The 23,037-nt window shown below is 43.0% G+C and overlaps 2 protein-coding genes across 2 annotated transcripts in view; one reads left to right on the forward strand and one right to left on the reverse strand.

Annotated features, from left to right (window-relative positions):
* The window catches only part of MALT1 (MALT1 paracaspase), a 212,314-nt gene that overhangs the window by 166,387 nt on the left and 22,890 nt on the right, over nucleotides 1–23,037 (reverse strand). The window lies entirely within an intron of this gene.
* Nucleotides 1–23,037, forward strand: part of ALPK2 (alpha kinase 2) — a 131,647-nt gene that overhangs the window by 32,500 nt on the left and 76,110 nt on the right. Inside the window, exon 3 of the mRNA XM_055297851.2 lies at nucleotides 48–1,782. Within this exon, the coding sequence (XP_055153826.2) occupies nucleotides 48–1,782 (1,735 nt within the window). The remainder of the gene's footprint in view (nucleotides 1–47; nucleotides 1,783–23,037) is intronic.

Here is a 23,037-nt window from a genome sequence, read left to right on the forward strand (position 1 = left end):
GCATGTCCAAATGTGGCAAACTTATCTATCTATTCTCTTCATCCTAGCTGTACCAAAAATGATGCTGCTGTCTATCAAATCTCGGCTAAAAACTCTTTTGGAATGATCTGTTGTTCTGCTTCCATTGAGGTTGAGTGCTCATCAGAGAACCCACAACTGTCTCCTAACCTGGAAGATGACAGGGACAGGGGTTGGAAACATGAAACAGGGACACATGAAGAAGAAAGTGCAAATCAGATTGATGAGAAGGAACATCCTTATAAGGAAGAAGAAAGCATCTCCCCAGGCACTCCCAGGTCAGCTGACTCCTCCCCCTCCAAATCCAACCATTCACTCTCCCTCCAGTCATTGGGCAATCTTGACATTAGTGTGTCCAGTTCTGAAAATCCTTTGGGTGTTAAAGGAACAAGGCACACTGGAGAGGCTTATGATCCAAGTAACACAGAAGAAATTGCAGATGGGTTGCTTTTTCTTAATTCAAGTCATATTTATGAAAAGCAAGATGGATGTTGCCACAAGACAGTGCATTCTATGGCATCAAAGTTCACGGATGGTGACCTGAACAATGATGGTCCTCATGATGAAGGCTTACGCTCTAGTCAGCAAAATCCCAAAGTACAGAAATACATTAGCCTCAGCCTCCTGCTATCTGAGGCAAATGCACACATTTACCCAGGTGACAGTGCCGTGGCCAACAAACAACCCAGCCCACAGGTTTCCAGTGAAGACTCTGACAGTGACTATGAACTTTGCCCAGAGATAACCCTAACCTACACCGAGGAGTTTTCAGATGATGACCTGGAGTATCTGGAATGTTCCGATGTTATGACGGATTACTCTAATGCAGTTTGGCAAAGGAACCTGCTGGGGACTGAGCATGTTTTTTTATTAGAAAGCGATGACGAAGAAATGGAATTCGGTGAGCGTTGCCTGGGTGGGTGTAAGCATTTCCTCAGTGGAATGGGTTGTGGGCCTCGGGTGTCGGGTGACGCTGGGCCTATGGTTGCCACTACTGGCTTCTGTGGTCATCACTCACAACCCCAAGAAGTTGGGGTGAGGAGCAGCAGAGTCGCCAAGCACGGTCCCTCATCCCCACAAACAGGGATGACTCTCATTTTAGGACCTCACCAGGATGGAACGTCTTCAGTGACAGAACAGGGGAGATATAAACTCCCCACTGCTCCCGAGGCTGCTGAAAATGATTATCCAGGAATTCAAGGAGAAACCAGAGACAGCCACCAGGCAAGAGAGGAATTTGCCAGTGACGATCTGCTCAACATGGATGAATCAGGAAGAGAGACAGAGATGAAGCTCTTGTCTGGTGAGTCGGCAAACTCAGGGATGAGCCGGTGTTGGGAGATGGCAGCCGAGAAGAGAGTGGGGGGAGAGGACTTATGGAGCAAGAGGGGTTCACAGAAACCTGCCAGGGTGAGGCAGCCGGGAATGAAGGGAAATCCCAAGGAGCCGAATGCCAACCCGAGAGAAAGTACAACAGGAGGCACCCTTCATCTCTGCTATTGCAAAGAATCTGCGGAGCACCCACTAACCCAGAGTGATGAGAGAGAGACTTCTCACACCACAGCAGCAGCGACTGGTCGGAATCCCCATGCTGATGCAGGAGAATGTGCTATTTCAACCCAGGCAGAGCAAGAAGCAAAAACTCTTCAAGCTTCAACAGGTTCACTCTCCAAAGAAGGCAACACAAATTGCAAGGGAGAAGGCATGCAAGTTAATACTCTACTTGAAACAAGCCAGGTTCCAGACTGGAGTGATCCTTCTCAGGTAAGACTTTTAAAGAAATCACAAGATAAAAAGAACGTGTGTGTGTGTGTGTGTGTGTGCACATGTGTGTCTTTTCCTTTACTTCACATTCACAATTGCTGTACCATAATGTAAATCAAAACAAGTTTCCCAACACCATCAGGGTACTTGTGCATGACAGCTGCTGCTGCTCGGAAGGAAATCTGGTTTTGAAAGAAAGGCCCAGATAAACCCTAAGCCATCCTAATTATAGCAAAAGACTGATAGAAGTTAAGAGGCACTAATGGGATTCTGGACAGCTGGAAAAAGAAATCTGATATTTTGTCTGCTGCATGTGTTTTTACCAGGCAATGCCACTATTCAGAAAGTTTCTCAAGCAAATGTTTTGGGTGTAGCCTTTAAAGGAAGAAGGGGGAAAAAACATTGTTTTTAGTCATTTGCAGGAGAGTGCTTTGAAAAGGATAGGTTTTGGCTTTAATCAGAATTTGTGGTATGAATGAAAGACTTCAGTGTGTCTGAAAGACTTGTAGACTTCACTTTTTTTGTGATGTTAGGGAAAGCAGGCAGAGTAACTTTTGCCACACTGGTGGGACGTTTTTGATTGGATGTTTGTCTTATTTTGTTTAAAATAGAGTATAAAAGAGGCTAAGAGAAGAAAAGCTGCCAAGAAATAAATTTGTTTTCCCTTATTACTGATTTGGGAGTGTAAAGAGATGGAATTAAATTTATAGGAATAATCAATGCACAAAAGATGCTGTGCTTGATACATAACTTATGCTTTTAATGATATTTTCAGTTTTAAAGGGTCCCAAATGAGCTTTGGACTTATGCTGTAGTATGGGCAAGATTTGAGTATTATAAATAAATAACCTAAGAAAATTTATTTGTCTATTATTTTTACTATACTTTGTATTCCCCTTTTTCCCAATTTTGTACTAGAAAACTAGTATTATTTTTATAGAAGACTAGATACACTCCAAAGATAAACTATTCCCAATGCAAAGTGACTTAACTCTGTGAAAATATTAAAAATCGACACATGAATTTCAAAGACCCAGTCATAAAAAAGCCAATCTAAAAATCTCCAGATTTTAGGTAACTGTTGACTGAGCAAATTGTTCTGTTCTGCTGGCCAAACTAGCCAGGTAAAAGCCACATTTATATTTTACCTTTCACAGGAGAACCAGATTCTCCTATCCAGTTATTTAACACACATCTCTTAGCAGCTCACATAGCAATGACCAGTTTCATGCCCAAGATAAGCTTAAGGAGGTGCTTTGACCATATGTTAATACAAAATAAAGTGACAATGTTAATTTTTTCATGTTGATAAACGTGGCATTTCCTTTTCTAGTCATAAAATGCTCTTCCTTGCTCAGCTAAGTGCTTTTTTTTACAGTCATTTATCCACTCAAAAGTGTTTCATTGGACAAATTACTTCATTATTAAAGGTGGGGGAAGGTGATAAAGTAGCTCAAAAGGAGTAAGTGGAAGGGAAGGGGGCTATTTATTGACGATATCAGTTTTAGACCCACCATTGTGGAAGGCAATTGCTGTCTCATCTATCTGCCCCAAATTTCAAAGAGCTGGAGGGAGGAGCCCCCTTTGTCATCCTCAGCTTGTGACCTAAACCGAATTCTGAGATCGAGAGCCCTGGCTCACTTGTTTACTAGCAAGGCAGTCAAGTAAAATGGGCCATTTCTGGGACCCAGGTCATCTATCTCATGTGCTCTATGGAAGGTCTCGTGGAACTCTTTGGCTTACACACTCACACTCACATTCATCACTATATACCCACTCCACCAGGTATCAGCTGAAGGTCCAATCTGTGCTCTGTGGTGTGACTAAGACAATTACCTCAGAACCGTGAACACTGTTGTTCAGAATGCAAACTGAAGGGCCTGCATTTTCTGCAAGTGAGTCCTTTTCTCACTTTGCAGTGGTCAGTAGCAGAGCTGACCTCTCACTCAAGGGACAACCAGAAATGTGAATGGAAGCTGTACATTTAAGAGCAGCTCTATGCAGCCTGGAGTTAGAAATAGGATCTTTATATCTGTGGTTTTTATTTTCCTTTGACTAAAGCAGGAAAATTTTGCCACAGGGACTGGCATATTTGAGATTCTTTTACCCATGCAAGAAGTTTCTATTTAGTTGTAGGAGATACCTGTATTTTCTACACACGTATACAATGTAGCCAAATTTACAGCAAGTGGCTAACTATCATCACAGCTATGACACAGAAGCACTGGGGGTCACTGGGAACTAAATTCAACTTTTTTAAATGATACTATTCACAAAAAGGTGAATCTCTCCATAACAAATTCAAAAGATATTTCACACATTTATTCTCAGACATTTGAGGTTTATGGGGACCTAAAAATTTGAAATGGTTAAAAATCCTGGGTTGGGAGTCATAGCAATAAATTTGCCCACTCTTTTTCCTTTTATCTGTTTTGAGACGGAGTCTTGCTGTTGTTGCCTGGGCTGGAGCAATGGCACGATCTCGGCTCACTGCAACCTCCGCCTCTCAGGTTCAAGCGATTCTCCTGCCTCAGCCTTCTGAATAGCTGAGATTACAGGCACCCGCCACCGCGCCTGGCTAATTTTCATATTTTTAGTAGAGGCAGGGTTTCACCATATTGGCCAGGCTGGTCTCAAACTCCTGACCTCAGGTGATCTACCCACCTTGGCCTCCCAAAGTGCTGGGATTACAGGCATGAGCCACCACGCTCGGCCAAATTTGCCCACTCTTCAGTCTCGCCTGATTCACTTACCTTTAGGTGCCTTTTTGCAGAAACAGTGACCAGCAGTTTACTTCCTAGTATTTTCTCTTCATCTGCATACCGTTTTTAGCATGCTGAGAAAAACTCCGTCTCTCTAATGTTCTAAGAACAAGGCCATATTGCAGACTATCTCCTGCCTAAACATGCATCTCCAGGTATATTCATTTCCTGTCTCCCTTTCTCTCTTTTAGAATGCAAGGCCATCTTGCTGTTATTTGTCTTGAAATAGTACCTACCCAGGCTAATATTGGAAAGCCCCCAGTTTCTCTATATTTATGGAAGATTATAAAGTTAATCCCAGTTTGGGAGTGGAAAACAGAGAGGGTACCCCAGGCTAACTTGAATCATCTTCAAGGGTCACACCGCCAACTCTTCACCTTGGTTTTGAGCTCACTTTCCTCGTCCAACTCAGAGGCAAGGCCTGACAATCTGCCCATCTTAAGTTTCTCGGCAGCCACACTGGGGTAAGATCATCCTCACTCTTAAATCAGAAGTGCTGCGTCTGTGCTCCTGCAAAGCTGCCCAGGTTTGCCCCAGAGGGAGTTGCATTTCTGTATAGGGTCATGGGATCACAAGTGTACAGTAAGGAAATGTGTTCTTGGGCTCTGGTAATTAAGAATCTTCCTGATCAGGAATCAGCACTAAGTACAGAATTGAGCTCCGTGATGGAAGGGAATTTGTTCAGTGTATTCTGTCTGCTGATATAACCCAAGTCCCTAGAGTAGTGCCTGCCATGTAATAGGCAATCAATTATTGACTGGATAAGTAGCCATACAATACTAGAGTAAATGCCAAGTATAGTTAGGTAGGTAGGTGTGATTTTCTTTCTTTCTTTTTTTTTTTGAGACGGAGTTTCACTCTTGTCGCCCAGGCTGGAGTGCAATGGCGTGATCTCAGCCCACCGCAACCTCTGCCTCCCGGGTTCAAGTGATTCTCCTCCCTCAGCCTCCTGATTAGCTGGGATGACAGACATGGGCCACCACACCTGGCTAATTTTGTGTTCTTAGTAGACATGGGGTTTCTCCATGTTGGTCAGGCTTGTCTCAAACTCCCGACCTCAGGTGATCCACCCGCCTTGGCCTCCCAAAGTGCTGGGATTACAGGCGTGAGCCACCATGCCCAGCCAGTTAGGTGTGATTCTAATGATCACTGGTCTCCACCACTTTATGGCCTTTATTTTCCTGAGCACATTCTTTGGTTGTCTTCACATAAAAGACGCTGAGGCCAACTCTCTGCTAATAGGACGTGCTTCCTATTAGTTACTCTTCTGGCTCTGGGAATGGGTTGGTTTGTTTCAAACCAGCAGTCCCCAAACATTTTGGCACCAGGGGCTGGTTTTGTGGAAGACAATTTTTCCACAGCCGGAACGGGGTGGGGATGGTTTCAGGATGAAACTGTTCCACGTCAGATCATTAGGCATTAGATTCTCGTAAGGACTGCACAACCTAGATCCCTTGTGTGCACCATTCACAACTGGGTTCGTGTCCTGCCACTCACCTCCTGCTGTGTGGCCCAGTTCCTAACAGGCCACAGCGGTACTGGTCCGTGGCCTGGGGGTTGGGGACCCCTGTTCTAAACCAAATTTTTTTTTTTTTTTGAGACGGAGTCTCACTCTGTCACCCAGACTGGCGTGCAGTAGTGTGATCTTGGCTCACTGCAACCTCCGCCTCCTGGGTTCAAGTGGTTCTCCTGCCTCAGCCTCCTGAGTAGCTGGGATTACAGGTGCACCCCACCACGCCTGGCTGATTTTCGTATTTTTTTAATAGAGACAGGGTTTCACCATGTTGGTCAGGCTGGTCTCGAACTCCTGACCTTGTGATTCACCCGCCTCAGCCTCCCAACGTGCTGGGATTATAGGCGTGAGCCGCCACACCCAGCACCATCCAAATCTTGCACTTGGGTTCTCTTGTGAATGCTGGCAATTTACATACAACTTTGCTTTATTAGTGCTTCATTATCTCTGAAAAACTGCTAATTAGATCCAGGAAGATCTTCCATATTCACCTAGCACTCAGGACTTTCTGCCTTTTGCCTCTGTCTATCTCTGAGAGGCAAAGCAGGAGTACAAGCTGGTTTCCTCACCTGGAAAACATGTTGTGGATGGTCCATCTTTCTGTCTGGAATTCCTTTGCCCACCTTGTTTCTAGCTCAGCCTACCTGCCGCTTCAAGACTGAGTTCCTGCACGGTGCTTCAAGTTGCTTTTCTCATGCCTAACTACAATTTCTCCTTTCAGAGAAACCCATGACATTCTCATCCTCATTCTTCGTAATCCTGACTTTCTGGGGACAAAAGTTTTATAGAAGACAAAAATGGCAACACGTCTCTAAAGTGTTGGCAGAGTTCCAATTAAAATACTGCATTCCTGGCTAGGTGCGGGGGCTCATGCCTGTAATCCCCGTACTTTGGGAGGCCAAGGCAGTCGGACTGCTTGAGCCCAGGAGTTCAAGACCAGCCTGGGCAACATAGCAAGACCCTGTCTCTGGGAAAAAAAAAAAAAAAAAAAAAAAAAAATATATATATATATATATATATATATATATATATATATATATATATACACACACACAACGCTGCATTCCCTTAATGCTCAATTTAAAATTAAACATAAAGCAACAGAATATACTAAGTATAATGTTTCTAAGATAATTCATTAGCAGATCTATATACCACTTACAAATGGTTTTATTACATGTTTTTTAATTGAAATGTTTACTGAGATAATTGTATGTTCACATGCAGTTGTAAGAAATACAGAGAGATGACAGTACACTTTGCCCAGTTTCCCTCAATGGTGACATTTTACAAAACAATGGTATAATGTCATAACCAGGATATTGACATTGATATAATCTACTGATGTAATTTGGATTTCCCCAGTTGTACTTGTATGTGTGTATTAATATCTACAGACATTTATCACCTACGTAGGTTCCTGTATCCACTACCAGAGTCAAGATATGGAATAATTCCATTACCATAAAGATCCCTTGTGTTACCCTTAATAATCATACATACCTCCTTCCTGCCCTCCCCCTTTGGTAGCCCCTGGCAACCACTACTTTGTCCTCCAATTCTAAAATTTTGTCATTTCAAACATGTTACATAAATGGAATCATACAGTATATAAGTTTTTGAGTTTTTTTTATTCAGCAGAATTCCCCGAGATTCATTCAACTTGTGTGTATCAAAAGTTCATTCCTTCTTTTTTTTTTTATTATAAAATAATGTATATTTTAATATTTATGTATGTCAGCATAGCTATAATAGAAGATAATAGGAATTTTTTTTTTTTTTTTTTTTTTTTTTTTTTTGTATTTTTAGTAGAGACGGGGTTTCACCGTCTTAGCCAGGATGGTCTTGATCTCCTGACTTCGTGATCTGCCCGCCTCGGCCTCCCAAAGTGCTGGGATTACAGGCTTGAGCCACCGCGCCCGGCTTTTTTTTTTTTTTTTTTTTTTTTTATTATACTTTAGGGTTTTAGGGTACATGTGCACAATGTGCAGGTTTGTTACATATGTATCCATGTGCCATGTTGATTTCCTGCACCCATTAACTCGTCATTTAGCATTAGGTGTATCTCCTAATGCTGTCCCTCCCCCCTCCCCCCACCCCACAACAGTCCCCGGAGCATGATGTTCCCCTTCCTGTGTCCATGAGTTCTCATTGTTCAATTCCCACCTATGAGTGAGAACATGCGGTGTTTGGTTTTTTGTCCTTGCGATAGTTTACTGAGAATGATGTTTTCCAGTTTCATCCATGTCCCCACAAAGGACACGAACTCATCATTTTTTATGGCTGCATAGTATTCCATGGTGTATATGTGCCACATTTTCTTAATCCAGTCTATCGTTGTTGGACATTTGGGTTGGTTCCAACTCTTTGCTATTGTGAATAGTGCCGCAATAAACATACGTGTGCATGTGTCTTTATAGCAGCATGATTTATAGTCCTTTGGGTATATACCCAGTAATGGGATGGCTGGGTCAAATGGTATTTCTAGTTCTAGATCCCTGAGGAATCGCCACACTGACTTCCACAATGGTTGAACTAGTTTACAGTCCCACCAACAGTGTAAAAGTGTTCCTATTTCTCCACATCCTCTCCAGCACCTGTTGTTTCCTGATTTTTTAATGATGGCCATTCTAACTGGTGTGAGATGGTATCTCACTGTGGTTTTGATTTGCATTTCTCTGATGGCCAGTGATGAGGAGCATTTCTTCATGTGTTTTTTGGCTGCATAAATGTCTTCTTTTGAGAAGTGTCTGTTCATGTCCTCTGCCCACTTTTTGATGGGGTTGTTTGTTTTTTTCTTGTAAATTTGTTTGAGTTCATTGTAGATTCTGGATATTAGCCCTTTGTCAGATGAGTAGGTTGCAAAAATTTTCTCCCATTGTGTAGGTTGCCTGTTCACTCTGATGATAGTTTCTTTTGCTGTGCAGAAGCTCTTTAGTTTAATGAGATCCCATTTGTCGATTTTGGCTTTTGTTGCCATTGCTTTTGGTGTTTTAGACATGAAGTCCTTGCCCACGCCTATGTCCTGAATGGTATTGCCTAGGTTTTCTTGTAGGATTTTAATGGTTTTAGGTCTAACATATAAGTCTTTAATCCATCTTGAATTAATTTTTGTATAAGGTGTAAGGAAGGGATCCAGTTTCAGCTTTCTACATGTGGCTAGCCAGTTTTCCCAGCACCATTTATTAAATAGGGAATCCTTTCCCCATTTCTTGTTTTTGTCAGGTTTGTCAAAGATCAGATAGTTGTAGCTATGCGGCATCATTTCTGAGGGCTCTGTTCTGTTCCATTGATCTATGTCTCTGTTGTGGTACCAGTACCATGCTGTTTTGGTTACTGTAGCCTTGTAGTATAGTTTGAAGTCAGGTAGCGTGATGCCTCCAGCTTTGTTCTTTTGGCTTAGGATTGACTTGGCGATGCGGGCTCTTTTTTGGTTCCATAAAAAGTTCATTCCTTCTTATTGCTAAGTAGTATTCCAGGCAGTTCGCTTAGTCTTTCACTGGTTGAAGAACATTTGGGCTGATTCCAGTTTTTTGCTCTCATGGCTAAAACATTTATGTACAGACTTTCGTGTGAACATAAGTCTTCATTTCTATGGGACCCATGCCCAGGACGGTCATTGCTGAGTCATATGGGGCTTGCATATTTAGTTTGTAATGAAACCGTCCAACTGTTTTCCAGAGATGCTGTACATTTTTACATTCCCATCAGCAATGTATGAGGGCCCAATTTCTCCACATCCTCACCAGCATTTGGTATTGTCATTATTTTTGATCCTGGACTTTCTGATATGTGCATGGTGATATCCCACTGTAGCTTTTAATTTGCATTTCCGTAATGGTTAACAATTTTGAACATTTTTAAATGTATTTATTCGCCAGTTGTATATTTTCTTTGGTGAAATGTCTGTTAAATCCATTTCCTAACTGGATTGTTATTTTATGGTTGAATTTTGAGACTTCGATACGCATTCTAGAGACTAGTCCTTTGTTGGTTTACACACTTTTTTTTTTTTTTTTTTGAGATGGAGTCTACCTCTGTCACCTAGGCTGGAGTGCAGTGTCACGATCTTGGCTGACTGCAACCTCCGCCTCCCAGGTTCAAGCGATTCTCCTGCCTCAGCCTCCCAAGCAGCTGGGATTACAGGTACCTGCCATCACGCCTGGCTAATTTTTGGATTTTTAGTAGAGACGGGGTTTCACTGTGTTGGCCAGGCTGGTCTTGAACTCCTGATCTTGTGATCTGCCCACCTCGGCCTCCTAAAGATTTCCAAATATTTTCTCCTAGTCTGTAATTTGTCTTTTTATCTTCTTTACATGGGGCTCTCACAAAGCAAAAGCTTTTCATATTGATGAGGTCTAATGGTCAGTTTTTCCTTTTATGGATTTTGCTTTTGGTGTCAAGTCTAAAACTCTTTGCCTTTCCCTAGATCCTGAAGATTTTCTTTCTGCTATGGTTTTTTTCTAGGTTTTATAGCTTTATGTTTTAGATTTGAAGCCAATGATCCATTCTGAGTTGATTTTTGTAGAAAGCATGAGGTTTAGGTTAAGGTTCTTTTTTTTTTTGTCCTGTGGATGTTCAATTTTTCTAGCACTATTGATAAGACTTTGTACCTATGTTTAAAAAGAGAACTTAGCATAGTGCCAGGCACCCAGTAAGTTCTCAAGGTTTGCCAAGTGCGGTGGCTCACACCTGTAGTTGCAGCATTTTGGGAGGCTGAGGTGGGTGAATCACTTGAACCAGGAGTTCAAGACCAGCCTGGCCAACATGGTGAAACCCCGTCTTTACTAAAAATACAAAAATTAGCCAGGCACGGTGGCGCTTGCCTGTAATCTCAGCTACTCGGGAGGCTGAGGTAGGAGAACTGCTTGAACCTGGGAGGTGGAGGTTGCAGTGAGCTGATATCGCACCACTGCACTCCAGCATGGGCCACAGAGTGAGACTCTGTCTCAAAAAAAGAAAAAAAAAGAAAGATGTCAGGGTCCCATCTCCTCTTTGAGGTCAGAGGAAAGCTTCTGGTCACTTTCTTGCCAGGGATTTTACCAGTGGCCAGGACAACATCAGCCTTGCAGCCACGAGCCGGGCGTATAGCCAGGAAAGAGGTGCCCCCATCAGCCTGTAGGACTGAACAGATGATTAAACCCAGTTGAACTAAAGATTGAAGAAACCAAGGGTGTTTTGGTTTCTAAGAGGCATTTAGTTAATCGATAGGACTATTATGTGCTATTTGGAAAGAATGAGCAAGTCTAGATGTGCCATCTTTCCTGGATTTACCCACAATATGAGGATTGACTGATTTAAACAGAAAACCGGGGGTGAGAGAGAGACCTAGAGACAGAGGCCTTGACGTGCAAGTCCAGTAGTTCCTACTAAATGATGTATGTATTCACACCTTGAGAGCTCATGCCTTCAAAGGTGGCAAACTGCCACCATAGCCCACTAATTCCCAGTTGTGTTTTAAGTAACAGCAGAAAATTTACTTCTTCTATGCTAAGCAGATTTGGCTGATGTGGTATGAAGCTTCATGTTAATCTAAGTTCAGGCTAGTTACTAGGCAGGTGGTACAGGCAGAGTATGCAGCAGCCTGAAAATCTGCATGGCCATCCAGTAACAGGCAGGGCACATCACAGGGCTCTAGTAAATGTTTTTAGGGCATAGAAAAATACAAGCAGCTGATCTAAACCATCTTGTAATACAGTGCTCAGATTTAAAAACAACTTGAGATCTTGAGTTCATTTGCATACTCAATTGTATTCTCCCAAAATAACAACTATGAAAACAATGACTCCAGAGGGCTGATAAGCCAGATCTTAGCTGATGATGGGAAGGGTGGAGGTTTTTTTCTTTTTTTTCTTTTTTTTTTTTTTTTTGAGACGGAGTCTCCCTCTGTCGCCCAGGCTGGAGTGCGATGGCGCAATCTCAGCTCACTGCAACCTCCGCCTCCCAGGTTCAAGCGATTCTCCTGCCTCAGCCTCCTGAGTAGCTGGGATTACAGGCACCCGCCACCACACCCGGCCAATTTTTTGTATTTTTAGTAGAGATGGGGTTTCACCATGTTAGTCAGGATGGTCTTGATCTCCTGACATTGTGATCTGCCGGCCTCAGCCTTCCAAAGTGCTGAGATTACAGGCGTGAGCCACCACGCCCAGCCAGAAGGGCCGAGGTTTCTAATCACTCATCTCTTAGAGTGTGGCCAGCATGCCTCTTGTCAGTACTATTCCTTAGCTGACCCAGGGAGGAACACAAACATTTTTTTTCTTTTTAATCACAAAGCCTACTGTTCCACTTCTGCCAAATACCATTAACTGTCCTGGACGTGCAGTTTAATGTCCTGGCTTACTACAGTTATTATTCTCAGTCAGGGTTAAATAATCAATAAAGAGTCATTAGTGCCTGCAGTTTTGCGACTCTTGGTGTAGTCCGTGGACCAGCTGGTTAGAAACGCAGGCTCGGAAGCCCTGTTCCAGTCCTACTGAATCAGAATCTGCATTCTCAACCAGACTCGTAGGAGATTCATACACACACTGAAGTTCCAATAGCCCCAGTCTACAGAATATAGGCTCCTTCTAAGATTAGAAAAGACCCCAAAGCCAAGCCCTCAACCCTAGCTATGCATGGAATCACCTGGGAGCTTTAGAACATTCAGCTGCCTGGGTTTTGCCCTCAGACATTCTGATGTGATTTGGTCTGCAGTGTGGGCATTGGAAGCTCTAAAAGCTCCCAGGTGATTCTCTCTCTATACTTCCGAGGTTGAGAGCCTTAGCTGAGCTACACAATCATATGGAAACTTTTTTCCCCCCAAGACTGGGTCTCTGTCACCCAGGTTGGAGTGCAGTGGCCTGGTTACTGCTTACTACAGCCTGGACCTCAGGTGATCCTCCCACCTCAGGCTCATGAGTAGCTGAGACTACAGGCATGTGCCACTACGCCTGGCTAATTTTTCTATTTTTAGTAGAGATGGGGTTTTGCCATGTTGCCCAGGATGGTCGCGAACTCCTGGCCCCAAGTGATTCTCTTGCCTTGGCCTCCCAAAGTGCTGGGATTACAGGTGTGAGCCACTGTGCCCGGCCTGTAACTTCTAAATAGACTTGTCCCTTGGTATCTGTGGGGGATTGGTTCCAGGACCCCCCTCAGATACCAAACTCTGAGGATGCTCATGTCTCTGATATAAAATGGCATAGTATTTGCAAATAACTTATACATCCTCCTGTTCACTTCAAATCATCTCTAATTACTTAAAACACCTAATACAATGGTAAATGCTACGTGAGTAATTGTTATACTCTATTGTTGAGAATAACAATTTTAAAAGTCTGTACATGTTCAGTAAAGATGCAATTTTTCCCCAAATCTCTTGGGTCCATGATTGGTTGAATCCACAAATGTAAAACCCATGGATACAGAGGGCTGACTGTATACAGATGTACAAGCCCCACCCCGGAGGTCCTTGTTTCAATAGATCTAGGGTAGAGCTCAGGCGTGCGTGCCCTTATGGAAGCTCCAGCTGACCCTGGGTAACTGAGGCACAGCCGTGGTTGAGAGTCCTGGAGCCCACATGGAGCTAAATCCTGGGGGGTTCCAAGTTCCACCTCCCTCGAGAAGGGCTGCGGACAGCTAAAGGCTATACAGCTTGTAATGTCCTTTCTTGGGGATTCTGGAGTCCTTGCCCCTGATTTCCCACAATCTTAGCCAAGGAACACGGCGTCAGGTTATTCAATACCACTTTTCTTTTTTTTTTTTTTTTTTTTTTTTTTTGAGACGGAGTCTCGCTCTTTCACCCAGGCTGGAGTGCAGTGGCGCGATCTGGGCTCACTGCAGGCTCCGCCCCCCAGGGTTCACACCATTCTCCTGCCTCAGCCTCCCTTGTAGCTGGGACTACAGGCGCCTGCCACCTCGCCCGGCCAATTTTTTGTATTTTTAGTAGAGACGGGGTTTCACCGTGTTAGCCAGGATGGTCTCGATCTCCTGACCTCGTGATCCGCCCGCCTCGGCCTCCCAAAGTGCTGGGATTACAGGCGTGAGCCACCGCGCCCGGCTCAATACCACTTTTCAAACAGAGGCAATGGGTATTCTTCACACATAAGGCGTTCCTGTCCTAGTGCCATATATGCATCCCAGAAACACCTCACATTCTGAAAAAGCACACACTTAAAGTGTAAGGGCTTTGGGGAAAATTCGCATCCCCAAGAGGTCACTTAGGAAACAGACCATTTTGAAACCAGAGACTAACAAAATCAAAAATGTGCCCGGGAAGCTCACTTGGACTGCCCAGGGAGGTGGCCCAGGCTGGCAGGAGGCCACCATGGCAGATATTAAAAACACACAATAGAGTGGAGATGCTGGAGATCTTTCAGATGGAGCCAGCTTGAGGATGCTGAGACCTCAAAGACAGAAGTGGATCTCTGAGCCAGCAAAGCTGCTGTTAAAGTGGGTCTGGGGGCGCCGCTCAACCTGCCCTTAGACACAGAGGCTTGGAGTGTGCTTCTTGGGAGAGAGGACCGCTGAGGGCAGGCTGCATTTGAAATTCTGTTAAAATACAGCTTAATAGGGCCCCTGCTGCCAATGCAAAGGGTGAGTCAAAGGCTTGTTTTCCTGCTCAATTTTCTGTAATTTATTCCAGCTATTCTGGTTCCCTTTGCCAAAGAAAAACTGCGTATGAACCAATGCAGCATGTTGGTTATACTGACATCACTCCCTTGTAGACTGATCTCACAGAGCTAACTCATTACAGAAACATGTCCTGGCAAACAGCCTGCACTAAGGATTTGGATGTCTCGTGTTCAGGTGGTTCTACTCTGCTTGGAGTCCCCAGGGCAGTGTCTTAAAGTGAGGGCCTGGACTATTTGCATTGGAATCACCTGATGAGGTGCATGTTTAAAAAAATATAGGTCCCTAAGTTTTACCACAGACTTGCTGAAGCTGCATTTTTATTAATTTTGAGGCAGAGTCTTGCTCTGTCACCCAGGCTGGACTGCAGTGGCGCAATCTCGGCTCACTGCAACCTCCGCCTTCCAGGTTCAAGCGATTCTCTTGCCTCAGCCTTCCGAGTAGCTGGGACCTCAGGGGCCCGCCACCATGCCCGGCTTTTTTTTTTTTTTAAGTAGAGACAGGGTTTCGTCATGTTGGCCACGCTGGTCTCGAACTCCTGACCTCAGGTGATCTGCCTGCTTCAGCCTCCCAAAGTGCTGGGATTATAGGCGTGAACCACCGTGAAAAAATATGCAGGCCTGAACCTGCATTTTTAATATGCTGTCTAAGAAATAAATGCAGGCCTGAACCTGCATTTTTAATATGCTGTCTGAGGATTCTCTTGGGCATTAAAGTTTGGAAACCATGGGCTCAGTTAGATGGATCTAGAGAGAGAATACTACAACTTTTACAGGCATTTCTGTAAAGACTCACAGGAGTTTGGAAACAACAAGAAATTTAGGCTCGTCAAGTGTAACCTCCTTTGCCCTAAGAGGAAAAACAAAAACTTGTGATTGGAATTTTCTTCTGCTTTCTAGCTGGCTTGCTATAAACACAGCTTGTTCTTCACCTGTCGGGGGAACTGAAATAAATACAGATCCTGATTTATTGTAACTAATCCAAAACAGGTGTGCATTTTACAGCTGTGTTTTATTTTGAGGAGTAGTTCAGTGGCAGGAATTTGGGTGGCAGCAGGGGAGGCTGGTGAGAGGAGGGTCACTTGGCAATAAGGTGGGTTTTAGTCTCTGTAACAAATCTACTGGCTGCTGTTGGAGCTGAATGCCAGAGACATGGCCTCTGTCGGTCTTTGTTGGTCTTCTCTGGCTATGATAGAAGATGAACTTGCATCTCTCAAAGGCGATGGAAAAAGCATTAGGGCCGGGCGCGGTGGCTCACACTTGTAATCCCAGCACTTTGGGAGGCCGAGGCGGGCGGATCACGAGGTCAGGAGATGAAGACCACGGTGAAACTCCGTCTCTACTAAAAATACAAAAAATTAGCCGGGCGTGGTGGCGGGCGCCTGTAGTCCCAGCTACTCGGGAGGCTGAGGCAGGAGAATGGCGTGAACCCGGGAGGCGGAGCTTGCAGTGAGCCGAGATTGCGCCACTGCACTCCAGCCTGGGTGACAGAGCGAGACTCCGTCTCAAAAAAAAAAGAAAGAAAAAGCATTAAACTAACCAATCATATATCAAGACAAATGATAAAGCTGTGGTCATAAGATAGTGTGGGAGTTGCCATAAATAAGTAGATAAACCAAACTGAGGAAAGAGTACAGAATCCAATACTGGAATTCGGTTTATGGATAGAAACAGTCTTTCAACTTGTAGGGAAGAGACAAGTGCTTCAATGCTGACACCATTAGCCACCATATGGAAAAGGTATCAGTACCTTACAATGGACCCCCAATAAACTGATGTTATTTGATCTGAGTTAAAATTTTTAAAAAACTATAAAGTACTGAAAAAATTTTTCAAAATGATTTTCATGATCTTGAGAGATATAAGATCTTCTTGGGAAAATAACAGGCCTGGTGCAGTGGCTCACGCCTGTAATCCCAGCACTTTGGGAGGCCGAGGTGGGTGGATCTTGAGGTCAGGACTTCTAGACCAGCCTGGCCAATATGGTGAAATCCCATCTCTACTAAAAATACAAAAATTAGCCGGGCATGGTGGTGCACGCCTGTAGTCCCAGCTACTCGGGAGGCTGAGGCAGAAGAATTGCTTGAATCCGGGAGGCAGAGGTTGCACCACTGCACTCCAGCTTGGGTGACAGAGCGAGACTCCATCTCAAAAAAGAAAGAAAGAAAGAAAAGAACAAAAAAGAGAAATATCAATAATTTTGATTACATCAAATTAAAATTTTTCTATAGAACAAAAATACCACTAAGAAAATTAAAGTGATACACTTTGTATGTAGGACACTGTAATAGGCAAAGATTAATTTCCAGGGTATATAAAAATCAAATAGATAAAACATCCCTAACAATTGAATTATTTTTAAAAGGTAAATATATACAAAGTTTATGGAAGAGATAAATGGTCAATAAATATGCAAGAAGATGCTCAACCTTATGAGTAATTAGGAAAATACAAATTTTAAAGATATAACATCTTTCATCAGATAGATAAAAAAATTAAAATATGGTATCAAGCTGACATTATAAGGAAATGGGTACATTGCCAGTAAGATTAATTTGGCAAAATCTCTTTAAAAATCTCTTAAAACTGAAAAGGGCATTAGCCATGATGCAGCAGTTTCACTTCTCAATATCGACTCTTGAGAGAAGCTTGCATGAATGCCCAAGGAAGCATGTGACATCACATGTGTTGTAGAATTGTTTCTAAGGAAACGTTTCTAAGGAAATGTTCGTGGGTAACTGGCTAAATAAAATGTGGCCTGCTCAAGTGATGGATGCTTCAAGACAGCATAGAATTAGAAAGGTATGTTGAAGGATAATACATACAATATGATATAATTTATGCCCCCCAACCATTCCATAGTAGTATATGTTATTTGTATATACATATATAAACACATAAAATTATTTTTTAGATCTGGAAGAATACATTCAAATGATAGGATTAACTCTGGAGAGGGAAGCAAGGAACCTAACATTTGGAGGGGTGATTAGTGTTTTTAAATGTTTAAGGAAATTATTTTTACTGATATTATTGAAAACTTTTTTTTAAATTGTTTTTAAAAAAGGAAGACATAAACTGGGAACTAGAAATCCTTGATTTCAGTTCTGGTTCTGCCATTAACCAACTGTATATCCTTGGGTAATTTCTTTTCCTCTCTTTGGGCCTCTTTCCTCAGCGTAAACTGAAGGGGCAAACACGAAGATCTGTTAATTTCCAAGGCAGTGAGGTCCTGTGAATCCCTAATTTTACATCAGCTGCCAAAATAAATATCAAATGAAGTGGAAGAGACTGTGGCTTTCAAGGTGAGGAAAGTCTGTCTAAGCAAAAAGGAAAAAAAAAAAGAAAGAAATCTGAGGATGTAAGAATTTTGCATAAAAACCCCCACCATAAACTGATATTAAAAACAAAAGCTTAGAAAAGCACTTGTGATGTACAAATAAAGTGATGTAAGAAAAGATGAATAGTTTAATAAAAAATGAATAGGGCTGGGCGTGGTGGGTCACGCCTGTAATCCCAGCACTTTGAGAGGCCGAGGTGGGCGAATTACCTGAGGTCGGGAGTTGGAGACCAGCCTGACCAACATGGAGAAATTCCATCTCTACCAAAAATACAAAATTAACTGTGTGTGGTGGCGCATGTCTGTAATCCCATCTATGTGGGAGGCTGAGGCAGGAGAATTGCTTGAACCAGGGAGGCAGAGGTTGTAGTGAGCTGAGCTCGCACCATTGCACTCCAGCCTGGGCGATAAGAGCGAAACTCCATCTCAAAAAAAAAAAAAAAAAAAAAAAAAGAACAAAGACATCAAATACGCAATTCATGAAACTCATAAACGTATCAACTCCATTTCTTTCTCCCTTCCTCCTTTCCTTCCTTTCTCAATTTTCAGAGATTGCTCTTAAAGTGATGATACTTCATGCTAATAAGACTGTGTGGAAACAGATTTTACTCTTACACTGCTAACAAGAGTGCAAATTAGTACAACCCTTCTGGATGTCAAATTGGTGATATTTACTAATCCTTTAACATGTAAATTTTGGCCCTGTAATTAGCCTAATAAAATTATCAGAAGTATAAATAGAGCCCTCGGGACAAGTCTTTTCATTGTAACATGGTTCACAATAATGAAACCCTGAGAATAATCTAACAATGGAGGAATGGTAAAATATATTATGGCACAATATCCTTCGGACTATGCAGGCATTAAAAATCATGCTTTGAAAATATTTAAAGATATTTTTAAAATGCTTGGAAACAATTTACAAAGCAATATATATGTTGTTTCTTCCCTCAAGAAACTTACAGGTTCATGAGAGAAAGACTAATCTCTTTGCCTGTGGTCACACCATTTGTTTACTGGCAGAACCAAAGCTACAGGCCTGGTCATTTTTCTCAGTTTAATGCCCTTATACCTCACACCAGTTCTAGCCTAAATGAGTCAGTCTCAAAGTCACTTCTTTCACTCTTACCTAAGGTAACTGACAATACGTTTCATGGTTTTAAAAACAAAATGTCTCTGTTCCCCCTTTCTAGCTGTTTCACAACATGAGTTCCACTCTGTTTTACTGGAAAAATAGTATGCATATTACAATACTACAGCTTTTAAAAATCCTTTAAGAGACAAAAAGCCAGCAAGAGAATGTTTTTCTTTGATCACTGAGGGAATAGTGTGATCATGAGCAGATACTGCAAGTTAGATGCTAGATAGGAGCCCCTTAAGAGTCCAAGGGCTCTAAAAATGAGTGTTGTAAAAAAAAATTAAGCCAGTAGATATGGATAAAATTTCCTTTCTTATATTTCTAGAATCATATATGGTAAGACTGTATTATATGAGCCGCCAAATTCCCCCAGGGGGAGCATCAGTCTGTAATCCTAAGGTGCTATGGGCTAATGTTTGTAACCCCTAAAAATTTATATGTCCAAGTCCTAACCTCCAATGTGATACTATTAGCAGGTGGAGTCTGTGGGAAGTAATCGGGTTTAGATGAGGTCATGAGGCTGGGGCCCCATGACCAGATTAGAACCCTTGTAAGGAGAGACACCAGAGAGCTTGCTTCCTCTCTTCTTTCTGCCATCTGAGGACACAATGAGAAGGCAGCCACCTGCACGTCAGGAAGAGAACCCTCACCAAGAACTCAATCAGGAGCACCTTGATCTTGGACTTCCCAGCTTCCATAACTAGAAGAAATAAATGTCTCTTATTTAAGCCACCCAATACATGGCCTTTTGTGATAGCAGCCTGAGCGAAGTCATAAATTCACCCTCAGAAATAACATCCATAGCTCCAGGTAATTTGGGAGCCATTTGGTACATAAATGTAGTGAACCACTAAAGGGCATCCCTGTAGTCAAAAATAGATTCCATGTGTACCTAATTTATACCAGAGGTTACTGTTCACTGGGAGGCTCTAGGTTCTTATGAATGATGCTGATATTGTGCTTATGGCACGACACCAACTGACACTTCAGTAAGGCATTTTTCTGAAATGGAATTGTTACTTACCAAAAGTAAGGAGTAAGTCACAAATTACATCAGTCAGTTCTATAGTTAAAAAGACTGAAAATGAAACCATCTTGGAGATGGTTTTTATCTCAACTTCTATACCAGGTCAAAAGTCTGCACTGATGGTAGAGAGAAACAGAAGTGTTGTCATCAGCCACAAAATCATAACTATTTATTGAATATTTGTGTGTTCCAAGTACTATATTAATGCCCAACATTTGGCATTTCTGGTAGTTCATGTAACAAAACTGTGAGCTGGCCCACAAGGCTCAAAGAGGTTAACTAACATGCCCAGGGCATCTCTATCTGTAAGTGACAAAACTGGAACTCAAGCTCCATAAGAAAATCAGATCAACAGAGCACAAATTGAAGCAGGTGAGGATGATCACTGAATGCTGACTGAGCGTAGTCAGAATAACTCAGGTGAAAGAACCCCATGGATTGGCCCCAACATCCAGATTGTTGAAAGTACTCAAGTACTCCCAAGGCAGGTGCTGATAATGCCCCGCCCCATAGCTACTCAGTCCACCTAGGTTCCCTGCAGCTGCAGGTGAAGGGAGTTTCCACCACCTGACAGCTCCCACAGCCTGAGAACTTCATGAGCTGGGAGGTTGCTTGGCCACACCAGAAAGTGGATCTGGAAGTCAGGAAAGTCCTCCACCAATGGGGGTGGGAGTTGGTAGACAGTGTCCCAGACTCCATAGGTTCCTGTGGAGTGAGTCTAAGGCATTCATCACACAATTCCTTAGAGGATCCCCATGTGATTAGGCCCCTGTTGTCCACAGCAGTCCATAGTCATTCATTCATGTCCCATTTCCTGGTGGTTTTTGCTTCCATCTTATATTCCCCCTTCCTCCCCATGTTTTCTGGGATCATCTCCTGAATAAACTAACTGCATCCACGTTCTTGTCTCAGGGTCTGCTTTTGGGGGGGATCTTTAAGACAATTTCCTAATGCCTACCATTAAGGTTTGATTTCCTGTCCTCCAGGACACTGAGGACATCCCCTTTTTAGATTTGACCTTAAAGGATTCTGGCCCATTCCTGAAGGCCCAGTGTTCCAATGCAGCTTATTTCATCACCCTTTCAATATTTCAGAATCCTCACATAACCATCCAGCCCTGCCTCACACCCTCCCCAGTAGTCCTAAAGCTCTTTATTTTGCTGACTTTAGAGCCTTCGCTGCACGTCACACTGGGGTTAGATTGGCAGTATACTTAGCTCCCCTGCTGGATTTTATATTCCTTGTGGGTCAGTGCTGAGCTTTCTTGGGCACACACAGTATCTGATAGATCTCAATAAATGTTAAGTTGAACATTGTCATGTAATCTGATAGGTTTACCTTTAGAGGAGATTTAAACTCAGCAAGTGTGACAACTTCAGAAGCATTGTAATCCCAAATAATAAAAAAATCTGAATCACAGTAATTCACTTGAAGCTATTCAAAGATATAAAAATGGAAAAGTAAATCTCTCATTGGCCATTCTGGGGCATAGGCCTGCTGAGAATTAGATCTGGAAAATCAGCATCTAACTACCTGAGAACTCAGACTGGGCAAATTCTCCAACTCTGGAAAAACAAAAATACCCTATTTCTTTTCCCTGTGGAACGAAGGCAGCAGAGTGTGCCTAAGCGACCCTGCCCCCTGCAGTAGACTGCCCATGCCCACGTAACAGTATGGTATGCAGAATAATTTCCTCCAAAGACATCCACATCCTGATTCTCAGAACCTGTGAATATGTTACTGAAGTGAATTATGGCAAAAGAGATTTTGCAGATGTGATTAAGGTTATCAACCCTGACATGGGGAGATTAGCTTTGACCCAGGTGGTCCCACTTGGTCCCAAGGGTCCCTATAAGTGGAAGAGGGAGACAGGAGCATTGGTCAGAGAAGGATTTGAAGATGCTACTGTGCTGGCTTTGAAGGTCGAGAAAGGACCATGTGCCAAGGGATGCAGGCCATCTCCAGAAGCTGGACAGAAGGGATTCTCTCCCTGTATTGGTTTTCATGCTGCTGATAAAGACATATCCAAGAATGGGAAGAAAAGAGGTTTAATGGACATATAGTTCCACATGGCTGAGCAGGCCTCACAGTCATGGCAGAAGACAAGGAGGAGCAAGTCATGTCTAACATGGATGGTGGCAGGCAAAGAGAGTGCTTCTGCAGGGAAACTCCTGTTTTCAAAACCATCAGATCTTGTGAGACTCATTCACTATCATGAGAACGGTGCAGGAAAGAACTGCCCCCATAATTCAATCACCTCCCACTGGGTCCCTCCCATGACATGTGGGAATTGTGGGTGTTACAATTCAAGATGAGATTTGGGTGGGGACACAGCCAAACCACATCACTCCTCTGTAGCCTCCAGAAGGACATGGCCCTGCTGACACCTTAATTGTAGCCCAGTGAGATTCATGTTGGACTTCTGACCTCCCACACTGTAAAGTAATAAATCTATGTTGTTCTGAGCCACTAAATTTGTGGTAATTTTTTACAGCAGTTATCAGAAACAGTGTAGGTAATTTGAAAATAACATGCTTGAAGGCAAGTCTGGATATTCCTGGTTGGGTTTTTACTTCAGGTGTCAGAGAAGCAGCCCATTCCTCACACAGACCTTGCAAATTCCAGTTGTCTTTGGCTTAGAAAATCTGACATGGAAGAGAAAACAACAAGAAAAATGGCAATCTACCTGGCATGAAGCCAGCTTCGTTGAGAGTATCACACTTGGGGACTCAAGAAGCCTCAGAAGGTAAGGCCTGAGTCAGAGACTCCACAGCCAATCAACTATAGAATCCCTGGGCCCTTTCAGGATTCTTCTTAGGAAGTTTCCAAGTCCACAGAATCACTAAGAGTTCCTGGCCTGAGGACTGTG

Source organism: Symphalangus syndactylus, chromosome 1 (genome assembly GCF_028878055.3).
Source record: "Symphalangus syndactylus isolate Jambi chromosome 1, NHGRI_mSymSyn1-v2.1_pri, whole genome shotgun sequence".
Lineage (NCBI taxonomy): Eukaryota > Metazoa > Chordata > Mammalia > Primates > Hylobatidae > Symphalangus > Symphalangus syndactylus.